This window comes from Callospermophilus lateralis, chromosome 6, assembly GCF_048772815.1.
Source record: "Callospermophilus lateralis isolate mCalLat2 chromosome 6, mCalLat2.hap1, whole genome shotgun sequence".
Lineage (NCBI taxonomy): Eukaryota > Metazoa > Chordata > Mammalia > Rodentia > Sciuridae > Callospermophilus > Callospermophilus lateralis.
Genome location: NC_135310.1, coordinates 99,882,717 through 99,907,105, shown reverse-complemented (window position 1 = coordinate 99,907,105; position 24,389 = coordinate 99,882,717). Strand labels below are relative to the sequence as shown.

The 24,389-nt window shown below is 33.8% G+C and overlaps 1 protein-coding gene across 1 annotated transcript in view; it reads right to left on the bottom strand.

The window, feature by feature from the left end:
- The window catches only part of Col21a1 (collagen type XXI alpha 1 chain), a 175,415-nt gene that overhangs the window by 87,102 nt on the left and 63,924 nt on the right, over nucleotides 1–24,389 (bottom strand). Inside the window, exons 5-11 of the mRNA XM_076860067.1 lie at nucleotides 13,786–13,954; nucleotides 13,375–13,591; nucleotides 10,587–10,760; nucleotides 9,415–9,492; nucleotides 7,930–7,938; nucleotides 7,513–7,596; nucleotides 980–1,042 (exon numbers count right to left, since the gene is read on the bottom strand). Coding sequence (XP_076716182.1) covers nucleotides 980–1,042; nucleotides 7,513–7,596; nucleotides 7,930–7,938; nucleotides 9,415–9,492; nucleotides 10,587–10,760; nucleotides 13,375–13,591; nucleotides 13,786–13,954 — 794 coding nt within the window. The remainder of the gene's footprint in view (nucleotides 1–979; nucleotides 1,043–7,512; nucleotides 7,597–7,929; nucleotides 7,939–9,414; nucleotides 9,493–10,586; nucleotides 10,761–13,374; nucleotides 13,592–13,785; nucleotides 13,955–24,389) is intronic.

Here is a 24,389-nt window from a genome sequence, read left to right as displayed (position 1 = left end):
ATGCTTTAAAGTTGATTTACATTCCCTTTCTGTGTCCCTAAATTTCTCTTAGACCCTTAGATAATATTATTTATTTAATCAGATTATAAGTGTGCTTCAGTGCATATATTCTTAAAAAATAACATCACCTTTGAAAAGACTTTTAAGTTGAAAACTTCCATATACATAAAAAGAAAAGACAAAAGGATTTATCATGATACTGAAAGTCCCTGGTCAATATTGTTCATTGTAGTAACGATGTATATAATCATGAAGTAGGATCATGAAGTGTCTAGAACAGCTCAGAGGAGCACAATGCCTGCTCTAGGCCTGCACTCACACACCATCTGTATCTACAAAGCACTCTAAGGGACCTCATCAAATCTGATCCCCAGGCAACCCTATGTCAACAATGCTGCTTCTTTGGCCAACCTGACTGTAATGTTTCCCTCACTTTGACTAAATTTAGGTTGCTAGCTTTCTTATTCTACCTGACTTTGCTTTTCTTAGAACATTTACTTTAGAAAATGATTCAACATTAGGCCTCTCTTTGAAATACAAATCTTTTTAATAGCTTCTTACTAGTTTTACAACCCAGGAATGGCTTCTCAAGGACCTCCTTGCCATCCTTTTATATCATCCTCAGGGAAGACAGCATCCTGATCTTGCAAAGCTGGAGACTATCTTAAATGGGTGCCAAATAGAAGCAAATACAGATGGGATAATCATGGAACAAAATATTTGAAAAACTGAGGAATAACTCAATGTGTTCCATCTCAAAACCCTACCTTCCTTCTAAGTCCTCCAGTACTTTTCTACTAGCATGCCCAGCATTTAAAACTCTCTCTCCCTTTGTTTCAGCAGCATTGAGCCAGTTCTCTCTCCCCTAGGGCAGTAGTCTTGAATAAAGTCATCTTTGCCTGTTTAGCTGTGCCCAGTGCAATTTTTACTTTGACACTATAATCCCAGTACTGAAGATGACTAAGCTTTCAGTACTCACAGGCTTACCATCTTGACCAGGTTGTCCAGGGTAGCCAGGATTTCCAGGCAGTCCAGGGTCACCCTAGACAGGGGCAAAAAAAAAAAAAAAAAGTTTCTCAATACAAAACATCCAACCACATTGCTGCAGTCAGGGCCAATAAAGGTTTGAAGTCAGTTCTATTATTTGAAGCATTTTGTAGATTTTTTTTAAAGAAGACATTTCAAAATAGACTTAAGAAAATTATGCTTCATTTTAAATACCTACCTTAAAAATAATGCCTTAATTATATAAAACTAAATGATTTATTTCTGTGAGAATGCTGGGTATAACAAGTGAAGTGTTTTTTCCTGGAGCAAAATGTCAGTATTTATGGGAGGATACATTTTTTTTGGATTTTGAACAGACTGCACAGTGCCACAGCAAATGTTTTTCATGATGGCAATATTTGACTCTTGAGTCTATAGATTAAACTCTGTTATGAATGTTGCACCCCAGGTACCAATACCCTATAATGTAATAATTCAGTTCATAAAATAATTACTTAGTTAAAAACAGTCTACAAGCCTAGCACATGCCTGTAATAAATAATATTCAGGAGACTGAGGCAGGAGGATTGCAAGTTCAAGGCCAGTATAGGCAACTTAGTGACACACTGTCTTAAAATTTAAAAGGGGCTGAAAATATAGCATAGTGGTAAAGCACCCCTGGGTTCAATCCCCAATACCTAATTTTTAAAAAATTGTCCAAATCCATGTGATCTCACACATGGGACTCAAGTTTAAAGCTTCATGGCAGTCATTTCTTTCAATGGTGTCAAATGTAATACTCTGCCTATATCGCATTTGAGAAAAATGTCAAAACGCCAAACTTTGAATATGTTCATGAAAACAGGGCCCTGGTCAGACAACTCAGTCCCAATCTTCATAGTCCTTCAGTGCATGTAATACCTAAGAAATTAAGAAATGCCTTTGTCCTCACAAACCTGAGATCTTGCAAGAACACTGTGCCTTTCCACATAGTAGTGAGGCCAGCACATGCTATAGAAGTCCAACATGTTGTCTTATGCCAGTACTGATCATCCAGATGGTCACCAACCATGAAATATAGCATTAAAGAAACATTTTTCTTGTGAGGCGAAGGTCTTTCTAACTTAATTCTAAGAAATACTTCAAAAGTAATATTCGTCCATCTCTGAGTCCATGAAGTCCATATGGGACATTCTTCTGGAAAATATGAAGGCTCCACCATCAGTATCAGTATACTTCTGCAAAGGGGACTAATTCCATTCAATAACTCTTCCTTGTTTTTAATCAAGAAATCATCCACACAGGACTCTGGCAATTAAGACTACTTTTATAGAGCCAAATTTGCTGATCTGAAAACTACTTTGGACTCCTGGCTACGGAGGCATGTTCCTGAAACATAACAGGAAAGATGGAAAGAACTATGTGAACTCTGTTCAGGAACCCATAAAGAAGGGATGGGCTATTCACTTACCAGTGGCCCTTCCAAAGGCTTAGCAAGAGGAAAGGCTGAGAAGAAGGAAATGTCATTTTTCAAACAGAGAAGAGCTATAAATCCAGGAGAAAAGACAATTTGTAATTCTAATTCAAGGACTTGCAGTTCTGGCTGTGTGTTAGGGAGCAACTTTCTGGGTCTCTAGGGATTTAGAATTTCTCTTATTTGAAAAGGTTCACACTAGCCTCCAGCCTCTGGACCATCCGTCCAGACCTGTGTTCAGAGTGGACTTCCTGCCTTTCAACAAATTCCATCTTAACTTTCTGTTGGGAAAAAATATTTTCCTCCTTTTCCACTTAGGCATCAATAAGACAAACTTCTCTGACATTGAAGTGTCCATGTCACTATTTTCTCCTGGTGTCTTTCTCTCTTTTCCTATTGAAATAGTACGGCAGCTCTTATATCACATCATTTTTTCACACTTAGTGTCTTCTCAAAGTTTTCCCTTGGTTAATCTTCACTTATCCTCTGGATTGAGGCTCCATGAAAAGAAGGTCTATAATTTCTATTTTTTTTTTGATGCAATGCTGGGTATCAAGTAGAGATTCAATAAATATTTTCTGACTGATTTATTTAAAATCAAATCTGTCAACAACCCACTTACATTGCAGAATATTAACTACCAGCAAAACCTGGGAAATCAAAAGGATTTGGAAAGTTTAATCATTATTATGATGAGCTGAAATTCATTTTGGCACAAGAAGAAAAGCCACTCATGTGCTTTTATGCTGCATAAAAGTATAAAACATATTAATAATGGTTTAAATTGATGAAACCTAAGTTCTCAAAGAGAAAATATCACCCACAAGATAGATCCAGTCAGACCGGATCTATCTATGATCATAACAGTGATCAACACCAGCATGAGGGAAATTAATCTCTTTAGTAGACTGTATTATTGCTGGTAAATCTGATGGGTAATTTTGACTGTTTCCCTCACTGAATTATTTGCAAAAGTTCAGATAGGTTTAGGGTTGTTGCCATTAAACTTAAAGAATAAAATAAAGCCCAAACTATTTAACTGATTAGCAAGAAGACCAATTAAAATAAAATTCTATTTTATTACTATTAAAGCAAACACCTAACCTTTGTTTATTGCTTATTATATACTGAGCACTGCTTTAAAGATTTACATACATTAAATTAGCTAACCCTCATAATAATCCTATAAAGAAGGTACTTTGATTATTTCACTTTTCTATCTAGGGAAACTGAGGCCCACAGAGGTTAGGTAATCTGCCAAGGTCACACAGCCGTGGCAGAGATGACATTCAAACCCAACCAATTCAACTCCACAGTCTATACTCCTAAACACTATTATTCCTGCTCACAGGATCAAATGCATATGTTGATCAGACATATGGACCACTTTAACTTGAAAAAAATTCCAAATACATTAAATTAAACATATGACTTACTATTATACAACTGTGACTAAATTTCCCAATCCTTTTTCTTCTAGTTTACTTGAAACATTTGCACATTTTGAATTTTAAAAATATGTGCTCCACTGAAAAGGAATACTTATTTATGCTGAAATGAATTTGTGGCATAGGATTTTTAAGTTGTTGACAGGAGTGGAACCATCACAGACTAAGCTGAAACATCTCTGGATAAGGCCACTTATGAAGTATAAACATGAACCATTAATGTAAGAAATGGAGTTGTGCTTGCAGAAGTAAGCTGATGTTTCAAGTTGTGCATCTGAAACAAAGCCCTTAACCATGTTTATAAGCCTTCTTCTAAAAAATCCTTAAGCCTCCAGGCCACTCTGGCCTCCTTGGGAATATGTGACCTAAAACTGATTTATTTCCCCCATTCTCCACAACCAGTGTTTTCCCTTCCTTGGCACTCAAGAAATCCATTCTTCAGGTTATAAAGAATTCACTCAAGTCTATAAAGATTAGCATAAGAATGTTGATGTCCAGTGGCCCCTGAAATTTTCAAAGAGACTTTGGAACTTCAATAGTCCAAATGAATCTCTAATTGATAGAATTATTAGGGTGAAACAAAAGCCTCAGCAGGAAGATGGTTATAGCAAAAGTGATATTTCTAAGCAAAGATGTCATTAAGAAATTATTCCAACCTGAAAAAGAAGGGAAAATGCTTTCTTTCCACTTCTGAATGAATTTTAACTTTTAAGTTAGAACAAATGTGAGGAGGTTGCTTTCACAAATGTTTCTATTGCTGTGGAATAGGGAAAGAAGTATCATTTACATGTACAGGGCATCTGAAAGGAAGTCACTTGCATACTGGGGATGCCTCAGCTTTTGTGCAGAACAGAGACAGATCATATAGGATAACTGGGGGGACTGGGGGAATCTTATTTTTTCAATGATCCCATAATTCATTCAATAAAAAATTATAACTATTAAGCACTGTGCCTAACTCTAGAATTCCAAGGAGAATTTCCTTCTTATAAACCTTCACTGTAAACAAAAGAAGTGCTTGTGTGTAAGAATTATCCTAATAAATTGATTAACCCATTAATTTACTCATTCTCTTTATTTGAAATTAATGGGCCAAATGTTCAAAGACAGGTATATTTTTGACACTTGATGAAAAGTTATAATGCCATGATAAGTGTGGAGTGCCACAATCACTTGAATCTGTTTTTGCAACAGGGTTGTGATATTTTTCAGAAATTGCCAGAGCTTTAAGTAGACAAATTTCTTTATCTTAAATAAATATTTACCCTCCTATTTACCTAGGAATTCCTCCTCTGTTTCAGTCTCATGATGAACTCTGCTCCCAGAACCCTATTTCTGGCTAATAGAAAGGCTAGATTTGTTTCTCACAGGTGACTTTGTTTGATGAACACGGGCAAAATTTTCCAGAAACCATCTAACAAAAATAGCCAATAAGTTTCAGTGAACTCTAAAATACAATCATCTTACCTGCTTTAGTTTGGGCTCTGTTGAACTAATAAAAACCAGATTGATATTGAAAGCTAAAAATTCTCTAAAAGATGTGCAACTCACAATGTTGCTAGGGGTTTCTGTTTTTCACATATAGGTCCCTGACCTGGGTAAGGAACAACCTCCAGGGAAAAAAAGCCCTAAAAGGATGGAAGAGAGAGAGAGAGAGAGAGAGAGAGAGAGAGAGAGAGAGAGAGAGAGAGAGAGTGTGTGTGTGTGTGTGTTCGTTCCTGTAATCCTGCCAGATTTCCTGAACAAAATGGAAAGCAGATCAAGAAGGCATGCCAATTTCAAGATTGGTGGAAACTGCAATTTCACTTAAAGTAGTAGGTGGCAATGGAGATAGATCATGACTAAGAAAAGAGAATGAAAATGAAAAACACGTGAAATTTGAAAAAACTGGAAATTAAAAGCTTGACCAGATAAGACAATGGTGTGCTAAAAATTTGCTGTGAAAATATAAAATTAAGTTACATTAAGAGGTACCTATTAGTTCAGAAATTAATTATTCAAAAACATCAGAGTCTTCAAGTGCCTCTCTAATGGCAGGCAGCCCTTTATAGTCCATGGAGGTGGCCTGACTCCCTAAGAGGCAGGAAAGGACCATTGAAAGGCTAGACACAATGGGTTTATGATTTCCCCATTATATTTCTGGAAAATCAAACTATTTTTATGTATAATATTCCAACGTGAATAGTTATATAAATATTTTTAATAAAGAATCTTTTGGTACAACATACTCAATGTTTTACAAAGTGTCTTCTTCTAAGAAGTGTAGGTGTTTCTCTCTTACATCACAGCATCCTAAACAATATGTAGTAACTTTAACTAATGAACACTTGGGTTAACTTTCCTAAATGCAATCTAAAAATATAAACGACAATAATAAATGATTTACATGGTATGTACTGCAGTCAAATTCCAAGTCAAATAGATGTTTATTTGGAATGAGTTATTGAACATATAATTCTTAAACTACATTTATTTCTTAAGTTCAACAGATAGGCATGGAAATGATGGGAAAACATGCAAAAAAAAAGATGGGAAGAAATTAATGATTTTAGATCACATGCTGGGTAGTGAAATGGATCACATTTTTATATGAATGTATGAATATGCCACAATGAAATCTACCATTCTTTTAATTAATATGAACCAATAAATTTTTTAGAAATAAATTACATCAGTAGTTTGAAAACTTGCCATTGTTTTAAAACAATCTCAAAATTCAGTCCAAATGAACCTTGCAATTCATATTAAACAAAAATTAGTATGGTCACTTCAAGTAAGAAGGTGTCAAAACACACAAACATTCTTTTTGTCTACAGAATTAGACCTTCTTTAAAATTAGATATCATTTTTATGTTATGTAAGGAGTATTTTTAAATAGTATTTAATGCATAAAATTTATCTAGAGTGGACAAACAATTTCTTAGGATCTTAGCATATATCTAAGTGATACTATAATAAGCATCAACTTAGTAGCAATCATATTTAATAGCATAGGAATATATCAGAACATACTGTTATGTAAAAAGTAACTAGCTACAACCCTGCACAAGATAGCTCCAAGGATATGAATATGTATATATACATATGTATGTAAATAATTAAATACAATTGGACCAAAAAATATTCTCCAAAAGTAATTATTATATGTTTAAATGAAATAAATACTTATACCTCCTTTTATAGAATTAGACATTAAACAATATTAAAGTCAAGTCAAACATTTTTACTTCATGTTTTTCATCTGAAAATCATTTTGGCAAATTAGATATTTAAAAATTTAAAGCATAACTTAACAGCTGTTTTTTATTCATTTATTTTTTAACCAGGTTGGAAGGAAATATCATTCTTGGGCTCTAATAGCAGTATTTGGGAAAAAAAATAATAATGTGACCTCAGTTTAATGTGTATCAGTGGGATCAGTTTTAGTTTAAAAGCACAGTTCCAGATAGAATACACTTTTTAGAAACCACACTAATACTCAGGTTTTTAACAGTTGTAAGGCAGTAGGAGGGAACTTCACAATGGGGTCAATGGCAATTAAGAATTTCTGCCTTTGAGCAATACTGACTTTTAACAAAAAACAGTATGGTTGGTATTACTCACTTTGGGGCCTTGTAGTCCTGGATTTCCTGGAGGACAGATACAGGGAGCTGGAGTCGAACCTACGTCACTGGGACCATTAAGGCACTGCAAACACAAAAATGGAACTAATCAACAAATGTGGAAAGAAAGATAGACAGCTAAATATTGATATAGATAGAACTAGCTTTATCTATATATACACACATATGTATGTGTATGTATCTATATGTAAAATGGTAAAGATATAGTTACTTTCCAATTTTATTTAGCTCAATCTGCTAAGAAATTGCAAATCACAAAAAACTATGAATAATAAGTACATTCAAATTATATAAAATGGGTTCTATTTGTCTAATATACTTACAGCTGAAGAGAGGAAGCTAACTGGTCCCACAATACAAATATTACCTTAAGGAGAATAAGAATATCCAAGCCTACCTCTCCATTCTGAAAGAAAAACAACACATGTGTTTTAAAATAGGTTTTTAATTATATTTCTAAATTATCTTCATTTACAGGTAGTTCATTGTCCCAATAATAGAGAAACAAAGTGTCAAATCTAGAAATAAAACATTTGCTTACACCTATCCTAAAATGTACTTATGTACACAGGTTTCTTCTACATCTATAAAGGATAAAAGAAAATACAGGCAAAGAGTGGAAGGCAAAAATCAAAGCACTGAAGCTTCTTGATATAATGACCATGCAAGAACAAAAATACCTTAAGGTGATATTCAGAAGCTGTACTGAACGAACTGGAAATTATTTAAAAAACAGAAAAAAGAAGCCAAAGATAACTGCTTCCATTAAAATTTTATTTATTTTACTGTAGAAGAGCTTCTCAACTTATTGCAGATTATCACACAATTTTAAATAGGTTAATATAATCTTTCCAAACAGTAACAAATTAGATCAGTACATACAATAAACTCTCAAATGCCATGACTTCAAATATTTTAGGAGAGATTTATATTCCAAGTTATAAGTATCTAAAAATAAAACTATAGTATTTAAATGATTGCTAATCTAGAAAACCTAAGAATGGTCATTTCTCAAAAGTTCCATATTTGATTTTATTACAGATCCTTTAAATGTGCTGCTCAATGTTCTCAACTCTTCTTTCATGTGGTCTCATTACATGGTTTGTTAGAGAAATAAATTATGATAGCTCAACTATGCAAATTAAAAGAATCATGGACAGTCCAAACCTCACTGAGAATCCACATTGTCAAAAAGTTGTCCAGCACTGAATGTTTTTCCATTAAAATAATTCACAATTTTTTGCTTAGGTCAAAAAGGGATGGATTACACACACACACACACACACACACACACACACACACACACACACATAGTCATACACTATAAAATTTTAGCTTATAATCATTTTCCTTTCTAACCTATTAATAAAAATGACTAAATAAATAGAAAATTCCCTAAATTCTAGAACCATAAGAAAACCTTACTGAGGTAGCAACAACAAAAATAAAATCATTCATTATAAGTTCAGAAAATGTGCTAGTGAACAGAAAATTTATTTCCTACTCATCAGAAATATATAGTTTGGAATGTTTTGTTTTATGTTTAATTAAGTAGAAAAATGTTCTTTACACACTGATATTTATACGAAGCAATCTAAGTCTTTGGAGCAGGTGTAGTCCTGCTTCATCTGAGCACTGGAATAATCACAGTAAAAAGTGATGTGGGGAGAAATCACTTACTGCTGCTTTCATTCATACTTGCACAGTGACACATTATGATTTATTTCAGTTATGAACTTCAAACTGTATCGCTCTATTTAACTTTGATAATAAAGATTAACTCTACATATTAAATAAGTCTTGGGCATTATCTACTTTTCATTTATTGTTTTGAAAGTACTAAAGCAATACTTGGGAGAAAAAAATAACCCATTTCACTTACAAATCCAGGAATCTCACATGCTGTCTCGCGGTTGTTCTGCTCTGGGTCACAGTAGATTCGCAACTTTTGGACATCAAACTAGGAATATAAATACAGTATAGTTAAAGTTGAGGCATGAGCTAACTGTTTTATAAAAGCAACTCAAATATGTAGAAACCGCTGCTATGGTTGGTCATTTGATAAGGTTTAGATCCCAGCATTTAGCTAAAACAATAAAAACACAGAGGTTGAATACCCAACATATATTATAAAGATGTGATGCACCCTAAGCACCAAGAACAAATCTGATTTTCTTCAGGAACCCAGTGAAGCTTTTTTAATATCCCTGTATTGAGAGCTAGTCTAGAAAGCATTTCTTAAGGTACTTAAAACCTTTCCCAGGTTTTTTGCATTTACCCTAAATCTCTACAACATTCAAGATCATATGGGGGTAACCTCCAGGGGCCATTCTGGGTTTAGAGACTTAGTTGCTGGGATGGAATGCACCAGTTACTGTGTAAATATTTACTACAATTTGACTTAAAGCATTAATACATAGTGACCGTGTGAGTAACCACACATTTGAAAATGACAGACTCTTCCTATAACAGAAACAAAGCCGGAGGGAAATACTCTTACAAATTAAAGATTTTCCCAGAAATGTTTTTTAACTACAAACTAGTAACCTAAACACAGACTCTAAATAGCTGTCATAAAAGTAAAAATAAAACTTTTAAAAGTATGAACTGCACAAAACACAATCACTTTATTTTTAAGCAATAGTTTTGTTTGTGAAGGACTCTGACAGGCATTAATCTAATTTTATCTTCACAGCTGCAAAGAAATTTTTATAGTTCTCACTTACAGCTCTAAACATATTCCCCATTCCAAATCCGTTATTTGAACTGCTTCTCCTGGGAAATATGAAATTAATGTTTCCTAGAATTCTACCCTCTGCCCAGGGGATTATTTTTCTAAGATTTTTTTTAATAAAATAGATAAAGTCAAATTTTGCATTCGAATACACACATAAGATCACAAAATTTCACCCATGAACTGACCATATTTCAATTAAATATTTAAAGAGAATTCACAATTAAGCCTAATAAGGTTGATTTAGTAAATACTATGAGAGAGAGGACAGCAGAAATTTGATTTTATCCAATGTAAAAAATAAATCATTATTATACTACCTGAACAGTTTCTTCTTTCCCAGAGTATTTTCCAATTTGGGTTTGCCCACTGATGAAGATCCCTAAAGCTGGATGTAAGGGCTTATTGTCAATTTGTTGATCATCAATAAACAGAGTTACATCTTGCTCTGTTACTAAGAGACGAATTTGATGCCAGCCTTCATCAAATAATGTCTATGAGAAGAAAATATGAAAGATTCACAAATAAAACCCTTAACTATCTTTCACTCTCTTCCTACTTAGAACCATTGTTAAGAAAATCTGAATCATGCTCATTTTCTGTGTTATATACTAATTCACCCTGCTCTAAGCTGGACCCCATATGCTATCCACCAACTCTTCTGTTAATCCCTACCTGAGTTCCTCTTACATATACCAATGTAGTTTTGCCAAACAATTTACTAAAACAACTCCCTCATAGTCACTAATGAGATGTTGATCTCTGAATCCAAATGGCTCCTCTCATTCCTCATCCCACAATCCAATTCTCACGATATTCTCATTCAATTTCCATAACTGAAAGAATCATGGCCATCTTCATTTCATTCTCTTCTGTTGTTCATTCTTTATCACTTTGAGGGTTCTTCTTCCTCAACCTGCCCTATAAAAAGAGCATCCCTCACAGATCTGTCCTTGACATCTTTCATTCTGCCCTCTGACTACCTCATCCATACCTACAAGCCAAACATTATTTCTATGTAGTAACTCCAATATCTACATCAATAGCGTGGACCTCTCTCCTACACATAGGTCCCAAAATTCTAATACTCAGTAGAATAATCTTGCAAGGGTATCTCACAACCAGTTTAATGGAGTGTGTTACAAAATGAACTGTCCCCCAAACTTCCTTCCACTCCCAAATATTTCCCTTGCATGATAATACTCTCCTTTTCTAAAACATGTTTCTTTCTCTGAGTTGTAAAAACTCACCAGATACAATTATATCAACTATTTCTCTTAAAAATTACTCAAATTCACCTCTCTATTTTCATTCTAACTGCCATAATTTAGGCTTGTGGTTATCTTGCTTTGTTTTCTAACATATTTCTGATTTTTCCCTCTCCAAACCACCCTGCATATCTCCACTATAATTAATTTCTCTCAGTAAAGTTGTGTTAGAGGAGAAGCTCCATCTTATCCATTTCTTTACTTCAAGTATCAGACATAATTGCAGGAAAAGCTGAAAACATTGTTTGGGGAACAAATAAGAAGGATTGCTTTGACCGTGAAACACCTATGATCAAGATCTTTGCATGGAACCCTGTTGTTCACTGAATAAAATCCAAACCAAATTGTATGGCTTTCCGGGATCCTCACAAATTGGGCTCATACCTTGCTAGCCTTTTCATTCATGCATTTTATACTCAAAACATGCCATTCTCTAAATAAAAACTGCATTTGGCTAGTCAATGCCAAACCATTGTCTCAATGTTCTCTTACATCTCTCCCCATCAAAAATCTTATATATTTTCCAAGATCCAATCCCCAAACCATGTCATTTACAATGATTTTCCCATATTTTGTGCTTTATACTTCAACTTAATACAAATTATTTGAATATTCCATTATAAAAAAGATCCTTAAAGCTGCCACAGGAATTCATGTTGGATAGACAGATTATTAGGTGTTTTTTTAATATATATAAAGAATCTAGCACCTTGGCTTTAATAAGAATAGCAGACCACAAAATTATAAATTTAATATAGTAATTGAATGAAAAAATTGTCCAAATGTAAAATATTCATATGTAACCAAGCATATTTCTTAAATTGTATAATATACCTTTAGGCTATCATAATTATAATAATGAGCAAAACTTAATTGTTTTATCATTGCAATCTGTATTATGCACACATGACTTAGAAAATAAACATTTTTCATTTATTAAATATATATTCCTTTGGGGAAAATAAAATTTACTCCTGATTAAAATAAATTCTATTCTCATCAACTCATAGGACATGGCAATATAAAACAGTCCAACATGGACTTTGATATTGACCATATTTAAATTCAATTCTTAATGAGCTGTTTTAGTCATCATTTTTATCACTGTGACCAAAGACCTGACAAGAACAATGTAAAGGAGGGAAAGTTTATTTTGGGGCTCATGATTTCATAGGTTTCAATTCACAGATGGCTGACCCCATATCTCTGGTCCCAAGGTGAGGCAGAACATCATGGCAAAAGGGTACATCCAAGGGAAACAGCTCAGAACAGGGCAATCAGGAAGCAGACAGAGAGCTTCACACACCATGAAAAAAAGATAAACTTTAAGGGCATGCCCCCAGTGACCTACTTCTTCCAGTACACCTTAACTGCCTACAGTTTCTACTCAGCTAATCAATGTCAGTGGACTAATCCACTGATTGGGTTAAAACTCTCATAATCTGATCATTTTCATCTCTGAACCTTATTGCATTGTCTCACAGGAGTGCATATCTAAACCACAAAGTAGCTGTTTTTCTTTGAGGGCACACTTAACCTTGAACATTATTTTTTGTTGTTGTTGTTGTTGTTTTTGTTTTTTGTTTTTGTCTACAAAATGGCAGTGATAGCTTCTTCACTGGATGGTTATTATCTTTAAATGTTCTTGACACCCAGTAATAGGAATATGAAATATGCTAATTTTCCCCCAATCTTTGTCCTCATACTGATTTAGAAACAAATTTCCTTCCTCTTTGGTGGAGTTTCATAAATAACAAAATTTTAAAATATGAAGTCAACATCTTTTAGCCATGTTAAAACTACAATCCTCACCCAACACACACAATCCTGGGCTCTTTACCTTAACTTGAGGGTCAGTGAAGGTGGCCACTTGTGAGCCATTAATTACACTGGTTGTTGTAAATGATAAAGTTTTGTCCACACCATTTAAGGTAACTGCTATTTGTGGTTTTCCATCAATGGTTAATATTCTCCATAAATCCCACACTTTCTTGACTTTAAATCTCTGAGTAGAAACAAATACATAGGATGGAGGAAGACCTTCTGGGAAAACATTGCTAGAAAGAGAAGAACATGCATCAGTTTAAAGAATTCTCAGTACCTCTGCAAATATATATATATATATATATATATATATACACATAGTGTGTGTGTGTGTGTGTGTGTGTGTGTGTGTAAAGAATGTGTGTGTGTGTGTGTGTACAGAATGTGTGTATATAATTTTTAAGTTGTATTAACATATAACGTTTACCTTGTAAATTCTGATAAATCAACTTTCGATGTTATTTCATATCCTTTTATCTTTGTTGGTGAGAGCTGAATTCTTTTCTTAACCTTTTTCTTTACACCTAAACCTAAAAGAATATCAAAACCCTTCTCATCGCGAGCTGCCACAGGAATTCGTGTTGGACAGACAGATTCTATAAAAGCAAAAGTAGTAAAAACTGGTTACTTATGAACTTTTCCCACAAGAAAAGAAATATCAAGGGAAAAACACTACAGAATATAAGAATTACAAAATCTACCTGAGTATACAAACATGAGAAAATATGAAATTGTTTTAGACATTTGAGAATGATGTTTCAGTTGTCTTTTTTTTTCCCTCAGAAGGTGGATAAAATTAAGACAAAAATGCAACAGGGATATTTAATGGAGTGTTTCACGGGCAACACTATGTTTAAGTTTGCAATATGGAACAAAAGGTGATTTCTTCTTCTGTAGCATTAAGGATGGGAAAGGCATTATAATACAATAAAAACTAGTGATGTGGATTTTACGAATCTATAAGGGATAATGATAACCTGTAACATAGGACATCTTAGATAAACCAAGTTAGTTTAAAGAAAGAAACAAGGTAGGGGTGGGGAACACAGGTCTAAATTCACAAATGAATCCCAAATAGACTAAAGTTATAATTTCATTTTACTCTAATTTGTTCATAGACCATTAAGAATCAGAATGCTTTGGTGATGAGCAGATTTCCTTACTTATTTTACACTCTGTCTTTTCTGTTAAATCTCAGAGTATTAAGTACTCTGGTCTTGCTGGAGTCATAAGAAATGTGTTTTATTTAAAATCCTGCCATGCACAGAAACACAAAGACTGTTTATCTGGAGTCCAGACAGAACAATCAAAAATAATACTAGCAAGAGCAAAATAAATTATCCCAAAAGCAATCCACTTACTAAATATTAGATAAATATCAAAGAAGGCTGACCAAGATTCATACAATTTATTTTCTCATTCCAGATTGAATGACCTCATCCTCTTTTACTAGCAAATAACCCTAGTGCTTTGAAATCTATGATGCCTTGGACTGAACTGTCCCTTATCTGAGGAAGTGTATTCCAAATGCACAAGCAGCAATAATACAATATAGTAAGCATAGATTTTTATAACATTCCATTCAGTGTTAAGTCAGTGGATACAATAGGCTCCAACTAGCCTGTAGTACAACTTGTGCACAAACCAGAAAATAAAAATCTTTTGTACATCACCTCACTAACAATAGATTATGTTATTTTATTGACAAAAAGATAAAATGTAAGAAATGGAAATTCATCCTTGGCTTAGAAAATAGTTAAGTAGAATATAATTTTAAAAGCTAACACAATAGTAAAATAACTTGTTTGAGCTTTGTCAATTTGGATATCAACCTTTTTCATTTTAAAATGATTATACAATGACAGCTTTTGAGGTTACCCTTTCTTCTGTTTGACTGTTATGGGGAAAAGATAATGTGCTTTGTCTTTTCTTTACACATATCCAGAGAGCAGTATTATCAAATTCCCTTACCTCATTCTTTACTCCTTTTCTCTTTCATTTTTAATTTGAATTGGCAGAACTTTTGTTGGATATTCAGTATATATAATTTGAACACAAAAACTATTGTTTAGGCTTTAAAGAAGTAGGGGTTGTGGGTTTTTTGTTTTAACTAGACATCCAAGCACCTCTATTCACATGTTCCTGTGCTTCTGCTGACGTGGTCACTTCACCCAAGCTCCCACTGCAACAAAGTGATGTTGACAAAATAAGGAATCAAACTCAGACCTGGGCTGACTCCAGAGATGGCTGGGATACTGTGTAGCCACAGGCCTCAGATTCATAGGGGGGAAAAAAGAAAACCAGGATATCTGACTTGCTTTACTCAGCACAATGTCTAAAACCATCCATGGTGCAGTACTTCTCAGTAGTTTATTCTTTTTTGTTGTTGTTGTTGCTATGTAGTATGAAATGTCCTAAGATGCATGCATTCACTTTCCTGTGGGAAGTCTTTGAGTTGTTTTCAGTGTTTGACTATTACAAATCTAAAACTGATCACACATTCCAGAACACATCTTTTGGTGGACATATGAGCTTAATTTTCCACAGAAAAGTACTTAGGAGTCAAGTTGCTGCTTCATAGGGTATGTGTGTGCTTCGCCCTAGTAAACAGTGCCAAATACTTTCCTAAAGTGGTTGTACAACTATTCTATCTCACAAAATTCCACTCACACTTAAGAGAGATAAAAGTATGTACAATTAGGTTATAGTTATTACACATAATATTTCAGAGAAAGAGTTTAGACTATGCTAATCATATGTCCTTCTATGTTTATAATAAAAAGATTTCTTTTTTATTTTAGCATTAATTAACTAGATATTAATATAGTGCATCTTGATCCAATTATAAACACAGCAAGGTTTGTATGTTCTAATTTGTATATTTTCATTTCACTTTTCCTATGAATATCCAAACATCAATTTTCATGCATAATAAAACTGTTATTTCCTTACTTAAAACTATTGCTCCATCATATTTCATATCAGGGAAAATTCATGTTTTGGAATATACACATCCCTGAAAATTTAAGTTACCCTGAATTCAGATTAGAATTTGACTCTTTTAATATACAAATAGAATACAAAGAGAGTCTCTAAATAATTGATGAGCTTTTATGAAATACTTTATCCAATTCTAGCCTATCTACCAAGTTTCACCCTTGCTCTCAGCTCAGTGGGTGGAAATTGATGAATACTAAGTGCTGGAGGGGCAGAAAAGAAAGGAATCAGGCTCATGTGGGATTAGAAAAATTCATCATGAAATCATGGGAGCTAAAATACTTGCCACCTCCACAAAAATTTCAATCATCCTGGCCATAGTCCCTGCTAAGTATACCCATACCCCTTAGGACTTTTACTGAACTGCAAATTGAACTAAGTAGGGTAAGGTAATTTACCAATGCACATTTAGTAAGTATTATAAGGCTTGAATTAAATGATAAAATCATTGAGCAATCTCCAATAAAAATAACAAGAAGCACAAGTAATTTTTGATTAAAGAAAAAGAAATCAAAAGTACAAGTTAAATCACCTCAAGGTAAAAACACATGGAAGAGATGAAAAACCCCAAAGTTTACTGGGGATGAAGGAGAACAAAGTTTCACTCAAGCGGGCATTATTTCTCTCTCTCCTTCCTGTGCTCCCTCTCCAACTCCTCCTCTTTCTCTCTCAATCCTTCTCATTTGCCATGAGAGAATGGCGGTTTTATCCTTGTGAAAAGCGGACATTTTACCATAAAACATTGGGCTTAAAAACTGAAAAGCTCTAACCAATGAGCAACATACTATAAACAAGCAATAATGGGAGTAATTTGCATAGAGTTATGATAACAAATGACAGAGAAATGCCCATCTAGTCCAGCCTTCTTGCTTCACAGAATGAAAAAATGAGGCTTACTCAAAGTTAAAGGTTGCATGGCTGACTAGAGTAAGAACTACACCTGTCTTCTGTTCTCTGGCCCTAATATACAAGGGAATATCATATACTCTTTGAAAAAATATATAAATTTCCTGTATCATCCAAACGTGGGGCAAGAGAAAGCAAAACAGTGAGCACACAGAAGCATTTTCCTATAGCCTGCACTTTCACCACTTGCATCTGCACATGACCGAGTTCAACACATGCCATCAACATATGGGCCCTGAAACTCAATAATTCCAACCCAACCACTGATAGTCAGAAACCCTTGAAGATACAGAAGGAAGGGAACTTTCAGGGAATAAGAGAAAATTACAGTTTTTTTCTCCTTCCTCAGTCTGTTCTATCAAACCCATGCCTGGTTGACTTGAAGAAGAAACAGAAAAGTTACATAAGCAAGATGGTATAGTATCAAGTTCCACCTCATATTACTCAATATAAGCACCAATTTAACAATGATTTACAGATCAAAATACCTTTATAGGAATTGCAGAATCCAGTTAAGATATTGCAGAAACCTGGGTGAGCACAAAGCCAGGAACAGCCAGCTGAGATAGGTAAGGAAAAATTTCACTTTGTTCATGTCAGACCATCCTCTGAGTGGATATGGAATAGATCCAGGAATGCACATCTTCTTCCTTGAAGAAGAGTGAAGTGTGCCTCTGATGCTTTTACTTTTCAGAGGACTCTCTGAGGAACTGGGTTTGATCTTGTCTTATTTGGAGTGTTGACAGACCTAGAATAGTCTAGGTGCCTGGGGGACACTAAGAACAAAGAAAATAGGGTGTATCTTGCTGCAGATAGCACAATTCAGTGTAATTAGAAAAAGGTTCACAGTATGAGACATAACTCAAAAAAGAAAGGAAAAGGGGTAGAGCATGCAACTGGCGTTCTGACTTTTTGAAGGGCTACCTGAAGGACTAATATTTATCTTGCCTAAGGGCCCTGATGGGAGCAAACAAAATTTGGATGATTAGTGTAGGCTGAAAACAAGGATGAACTGAATAGCTGTGACTACAGAACCAGAGAACATGCAGTGCCATAGACATACACTAAAGGGAAGGAGTTTTTGAAAACAGTAGATCTCTCTAATTGAGAAGTTGTGTGTACAAGCCTGGTGCAATGGGATATGCCCATAATACCAGCTACTAAGAGGTTGAGATGAGAGTATGATTTGAGTTCAGGAATTTGAGACTAGCCTGGGCAACGTGATGAGTTCCAGTCTCAAAAAAACATACAGAAACAGAGAGACAGACAGTCAGAAAGGGAAAACAGAAATAGACTTACAGAAGTTGCATCCCATTTAAAAAAGAAAAGGTTTTTGAGGTCCTTCAGAATGTCTAGCCAGCTGATTGATAAGGATCCTCTCCTGTACAAAGCCAGCCTATAAAGACTGGTCATGTGACTGTTTCAAGCAAATGTTTGGATTCGAAAACAAAGCTAAAATACAGAGAGAGAGAGAGAGAGAGAGAGAGAGAGACAGACAGACAGACAGACAGACAGACATGGCACAAAGGAAAACAGTAAATCTCCATATACTAATCCTAAAAATATGAAAGTATGTAAATAACTTGAAAAAGAAATCAAAATGACCATCATAAGGATGTTATATGATTTGAAAAAATAACACATAAACAAAATGAGAATATGAACTAAGAGAATGGAAATACAAAGAGGAACCAAGCAGATATGTGGAAGCTGAGAAATATAACTGAACTGAAAAATTCACTACAGGGCTTCAATAGCCAACTTGTTGAAGGAGAAAGAAAAAGAAGCCATAAACTCAAGGGCAGGTTATTTGAAATCATCCAGTCAAAGATATATAAATAAGAAAGAATAAGAAAAAGTAAAAAATCAATTTAAATTAAGGGACTTATGGAATTCCACTAAGTAAATCAATAGAGCATTATAGGAATCTCAGATGGAAAAGAAAATGAGAAAGAAACAGCAAGTTTTGTTGATTCAATAACCGCTGAAATTTTTCCAAGTCTGGGTAAGAAAATGGATATCCAGAAGAACTCCAGCTAAGGCAACCCAGAAAGGTCCACACTAAGACATCCTAAGATCAAATTATCCTAAATCAAAGACAGAGAATTTAGAAAGCATCAGGACAATAGTGATTTGTCATATAAAGGAAAACTTTCATAAGACTATCTCCAAATTCCTAAGAAATCTTGAAGGACAGACGAGTATGGGATGATATATTCCAAGTATAGATAGACAAAAACCCACCAACCCAAAATACTATATCCAGCAAAATCATTCTTCAAAATTGAAAGAGGAAAAAAAATGTTTCCCAGGTAAACAAAAGATTAGAGAGTACATCACCACTATACCTGCCTTACAAGAAAAATAAAGGCATCCTTCTCATTGAACACCACAAAATCATAAGAAAACAAAACTTGCTACTAAAGGTAAATGTATAGATAAATACAGAATAATGCAATAATTAAAATGTGGTACATAAGTCACTTTCAGTTATAGTCTATAAATATACTATAAAGGATATAGTATAAAAATAATAGCTATTATAAATTACTTTAAATGTAAAGGGATGAACATCTCAGTCAAAATAGAGAGATTCAATGGACTAATAAAAGAAAGAAAGAAAAAAATGAAAGAAATTAATTCAAAAATATGCTGTCTTCATGAAATTCATTTTAGATTTAAGGATAACATGTAGTAAGTGAGGAAATGGAAAAAGTATCCCACGTGACTAGTAAACAAGGAGAACAGAGGAGCCACATTTATGAGAAAGAAATATATATATTTAGTTAAAAAACCAAAAAAGATATAATAATGTTATTAATTCATCAGAATGATACAATAATTATAAAGATATAAATACCCAACATCATAGCACCTGAATTTATGAAGCAAATATTGACTAAATTGAAGGGAGAGATAGACAGCAACATAATGTTACTGTGAGACTTCAACATTCCACTTTCAATCATTAGAACATCCTAGCAAAAACTCAATAAGGAGACAAAGCACTTGAACAATAGTATAGACAAATGGAAATAACAGATATTTACAGAACTGTCTACTCATCAGCAGCAGAACACATACTGTTCTCAAATAGATATGAAACATTCTCCATTAGGTCACATGGTAGATCTCAAAATAAGTCTTAAATTTAATAAGAATGAATGCGTACCAGTATATTTTCCAACCACAATGGAATGAAACTATAAATTAATAGCAGGAGGAAAACTGGAAAATTCAATATATGTGGAAATTAAACAACACATTCTTGAACAACCATTGGGCCAAAGAAGAATCAAAGGGGAAATTAGAAAATATCTGGAGACAAATGAAAACAAAACACAACATATTAAAACTTATGGGATGTAGCAAAATAGTACCAAGGGCAAGTTTGTAATAATAAATACCTACCAAAAAAATAAAGATCTCAAATAAGCAACATAACTTTATAAATCTCAAAGATCTAGAAAAAGAGGAATAAACTAAGCCCAAAGTTAAAAGAAAGAAACTAAACTAGAACAGAAATGAAACAGAGAATAGAAAAACAATACAAAAGTCAATAAACTAAAGGTTATTTTATTTAAATAAATCAATGAAATTGGCAAATCCTTTACCTAGATTAACAAAGAAAAAAAAGACAAAATCAGAAATGAAACTGATACATTACAACTGATGCAACAAAAATAAAAGAGATTATAAAGACCATTATGAAGAAATATGTGTAAACAAATTGGATATTCTAGAAATAAATAAATTCCTAGAAAAATAAAACATGCTGAAACTGAAATAAGAAAAAATAAAACATATGAAAAGATCTATGCCTTATAATGAGATGGAATCAGTAATCAAAACCTCCCAACAAAGAAAAAAAGCCTAGGACTTGATGCCCTCGCTGATGAATACTTTCAAACATTTAAAGAAGAATTAATTCCAGGCTTTTCAAATTCTTTCACTTAATATGAGACTAGCTTTATCCTTTTACCGAAGGGGGGAAAAAAACACCAAAAGAAAACTATAGGCTAATATCATTAAATAAAGATAAAAACATCCTCGACAACTGAATTACTTCAGCAGCCCCTACCAGGAGGGGAGAGGCCAAGGCATGGGGCACACAACTGTAATGTCAGCTTCTCAGGTAGATTAAAGTGGGAGAATCCCAAGTTCAAGGCAGATACAGTAAAATCATTTGACAAAATTCAACATCCTTTGGTGATAAAGAATGTCAACAAATTAGGTATTTAGGGAATGTACCTCAGCATATTGAAGCCTATATGTGAAAATTCCATAGCCAATCTTATATTCAATAGCGAAACATTCAAAGATTTTTCTCTAAGATCTGGCACAAAACAAGGATGTCCACTCTTACCACTTCTATTCAAAATAATATTAGCAAAAGCAATTAGGCACAAGAAAATAAATAAAAAAGAAAAAAATAAGTAAAAAAAAAATTTAAAAAAGAAGTAAAGTTATCTCTGTTTGTAGATGACATAATCTTACATATAGAAAACCCTAAAAACGGATCTACCATATGATCCAGCTATCACACTTCTGGGAGTGTGAGTATGTGGCGGGGTGGGGGGGTTGTGCATCCAAAGGAAATTATATCAGTGTATCAAAGAAATACCTGTATGCTCAGGTTTATTGCTGCATTATTCACAATAGCTAAGATATAAAAAAAGAACCTAGATGCTATCAATGGATGAATGGATAAAGAAAATGTGGTGTGTGTATATACATGCATGTGTGTGCACAAAAACACACATACCACAATAGAATGTTATGTATCCATAAAAACCAATGATACTCTATCAATGCAGCAAAATGTATGGAACTAAAAGACACTAGGTTAAGTGAAATAAATCAGACACAGTAAGACAAATATTGATTGTTCTTTTTCTTATGTGAATATTTTTAAAAAATTAAATGATAGATTTGAATGCATAATATAGTGATTATTAGAGATTATAAAGGATGGAGAGAAGGAAGAATAGAGAAATGGTGATAAATAGGTAGCAAATCACAATTAGATAGAATAAGTTCTAGTGTTCTAGACTATAGTAGAAGGCCTATAACTCACAATAGCTAGAATAGAAAAGCTCAAAGGTTCTTAAGGCAAAACAACATATGGAGATGGAATCTTAATTATCCTTACTTGATCAGTACACATTGTTTAGATATATTGAAATTTCACATTGTACCCTATAAATAAGTACAGTTGTTATATATTAATTAACAATGTTTAAAAATATTTGAGACAAAAATGTTAACTACCCTGATTTGATTACACACTATACACACATATCAAATTATCACTGTATCCCATATTTGTATAATTAAAATAACATTAAAAACAGAAAACCCTAAAGATACCACCACTACCTCTCCTGGAAAAGGTGTAAGATACAAGCTCAACATTAAAAAAATGGGTTTTATACACTATCATCAAATCATTCAAAGAAGAAATTAATAAAACAATTCAATTAACAATAGCATCAAAATTAAAATACTTAAAAAAATAAACTTAACCAAAGAAGATTAAGACCTATACACTGAAAACTACAAAACATTACTGAAGGGTACAAATAACATGGTACAATCCAATGTTCATGGACTAAAGACTTAACATTGTTAAAATGCTCATACTACCAAAAGCTATCTACATATTCAATGCAATCATTATTAAAATGCTAATGGAATTTTTAAAAACAGATTCAAAAAGCCCTAAAATCCATGTGGAATCACAAAGGAACATGAATAGCCAAAATATATTGAAAAATCTTTTTGGTTTCATATTATCAAATAAAGTTATAGTAATCAAAACAGTATGGAATTGAAATGATGACAGATATAAAGACCAGTGCAACAGATAAGTGTACCCAGAAACACACACGTATATATAATGATCTTTGACATGGGTGTCAAGACTACACAATGAGGAAGGAATCATCTCCTCAACTACTGCTCCTGGGGAAACTAGATATCCACACATAAAAGAATAAAACTGGACCATTTTCTTACACCAACCCAAAAAAACAATTCAGAATGGATTTATCATAAGACCTAAAATTATAAAACTCTTGGAAGAAAACAAAGGGAAATAGCTTTATAACCCTGGTTGTTATGGTTTAGATATGAGGTATCCCCTAAAAGCTCATGGTGAGACAACACTAGAACATTCAGAGGTGAAATGAATAGGTTATGAGAGCCTTAACCTAAACAGTGCATTAATCCATTGATGAGGTTAACTGGTGGTAACTATAGTCAGGTAAGGTATAGTTAGAGGAGGTGGGTCACTGGGGGGACTTGCCTTTGGAGCATATATTTTGTTCTTGGTGAGGGAGCTCTCTCTCTGCTTCCTGATGTGATGTCCTGAGCCACTTTCCTCTGCCACATCCTTCCATCATGATATACTGCCTCATCTCAAGCCCAAGGAATGGAGTCAGCCTTCTATGGACTGAGATATTTGAAACCATAAGCCCCAAATAAACTTTCCCTCCTCTAAAATTTTTCTTCTCAGGTCCTTTGGTCAGAACAACAAAAAGCTGACAGAAACACTAGTCTTGAAAATGTCTTCTTGCATTAACACCAAAAGCATAGGCACCAAAGAAACGATAGACAAAATGGGATGACATCAAATGAAAAAGGTCTGTGCAGCAAAGGAAACAATGAAAAGGGTGGAAAGAAAACCTGCAAAATGGGAAAAATTACTTGCCAACTAGATATCTCACGATTGGTTAATATCCAAAATAAATAAGGACGTTCTACAACTTGATATTTTCTTAAAACCCTATTAAAAATGGATGAAAGATTTGAATGGATGGTTTTGCAAACATGACCTACAAGAGACTAACAGGTAAATGAAAAGATGCTCAACATCCCTAGCCCTCAGGAAAATGAAATCAAAACTACTGTGAGGTATCACCTCACATATGTTAGGATGGCCATTTCCAGAATAATTACCAGAAAATAACAAATGTTGACAAGGAAATTGAGGCGTTGAACCTCTCACACACTGTTAGCTGTATGGAAGAGAGTATGATGATTCCTAAAAATATAAAATGGAACTACCAACATGATACAGCCATCCTACATTTGTAACTTATCTAAAAGAAATGAAAACAGGATCAT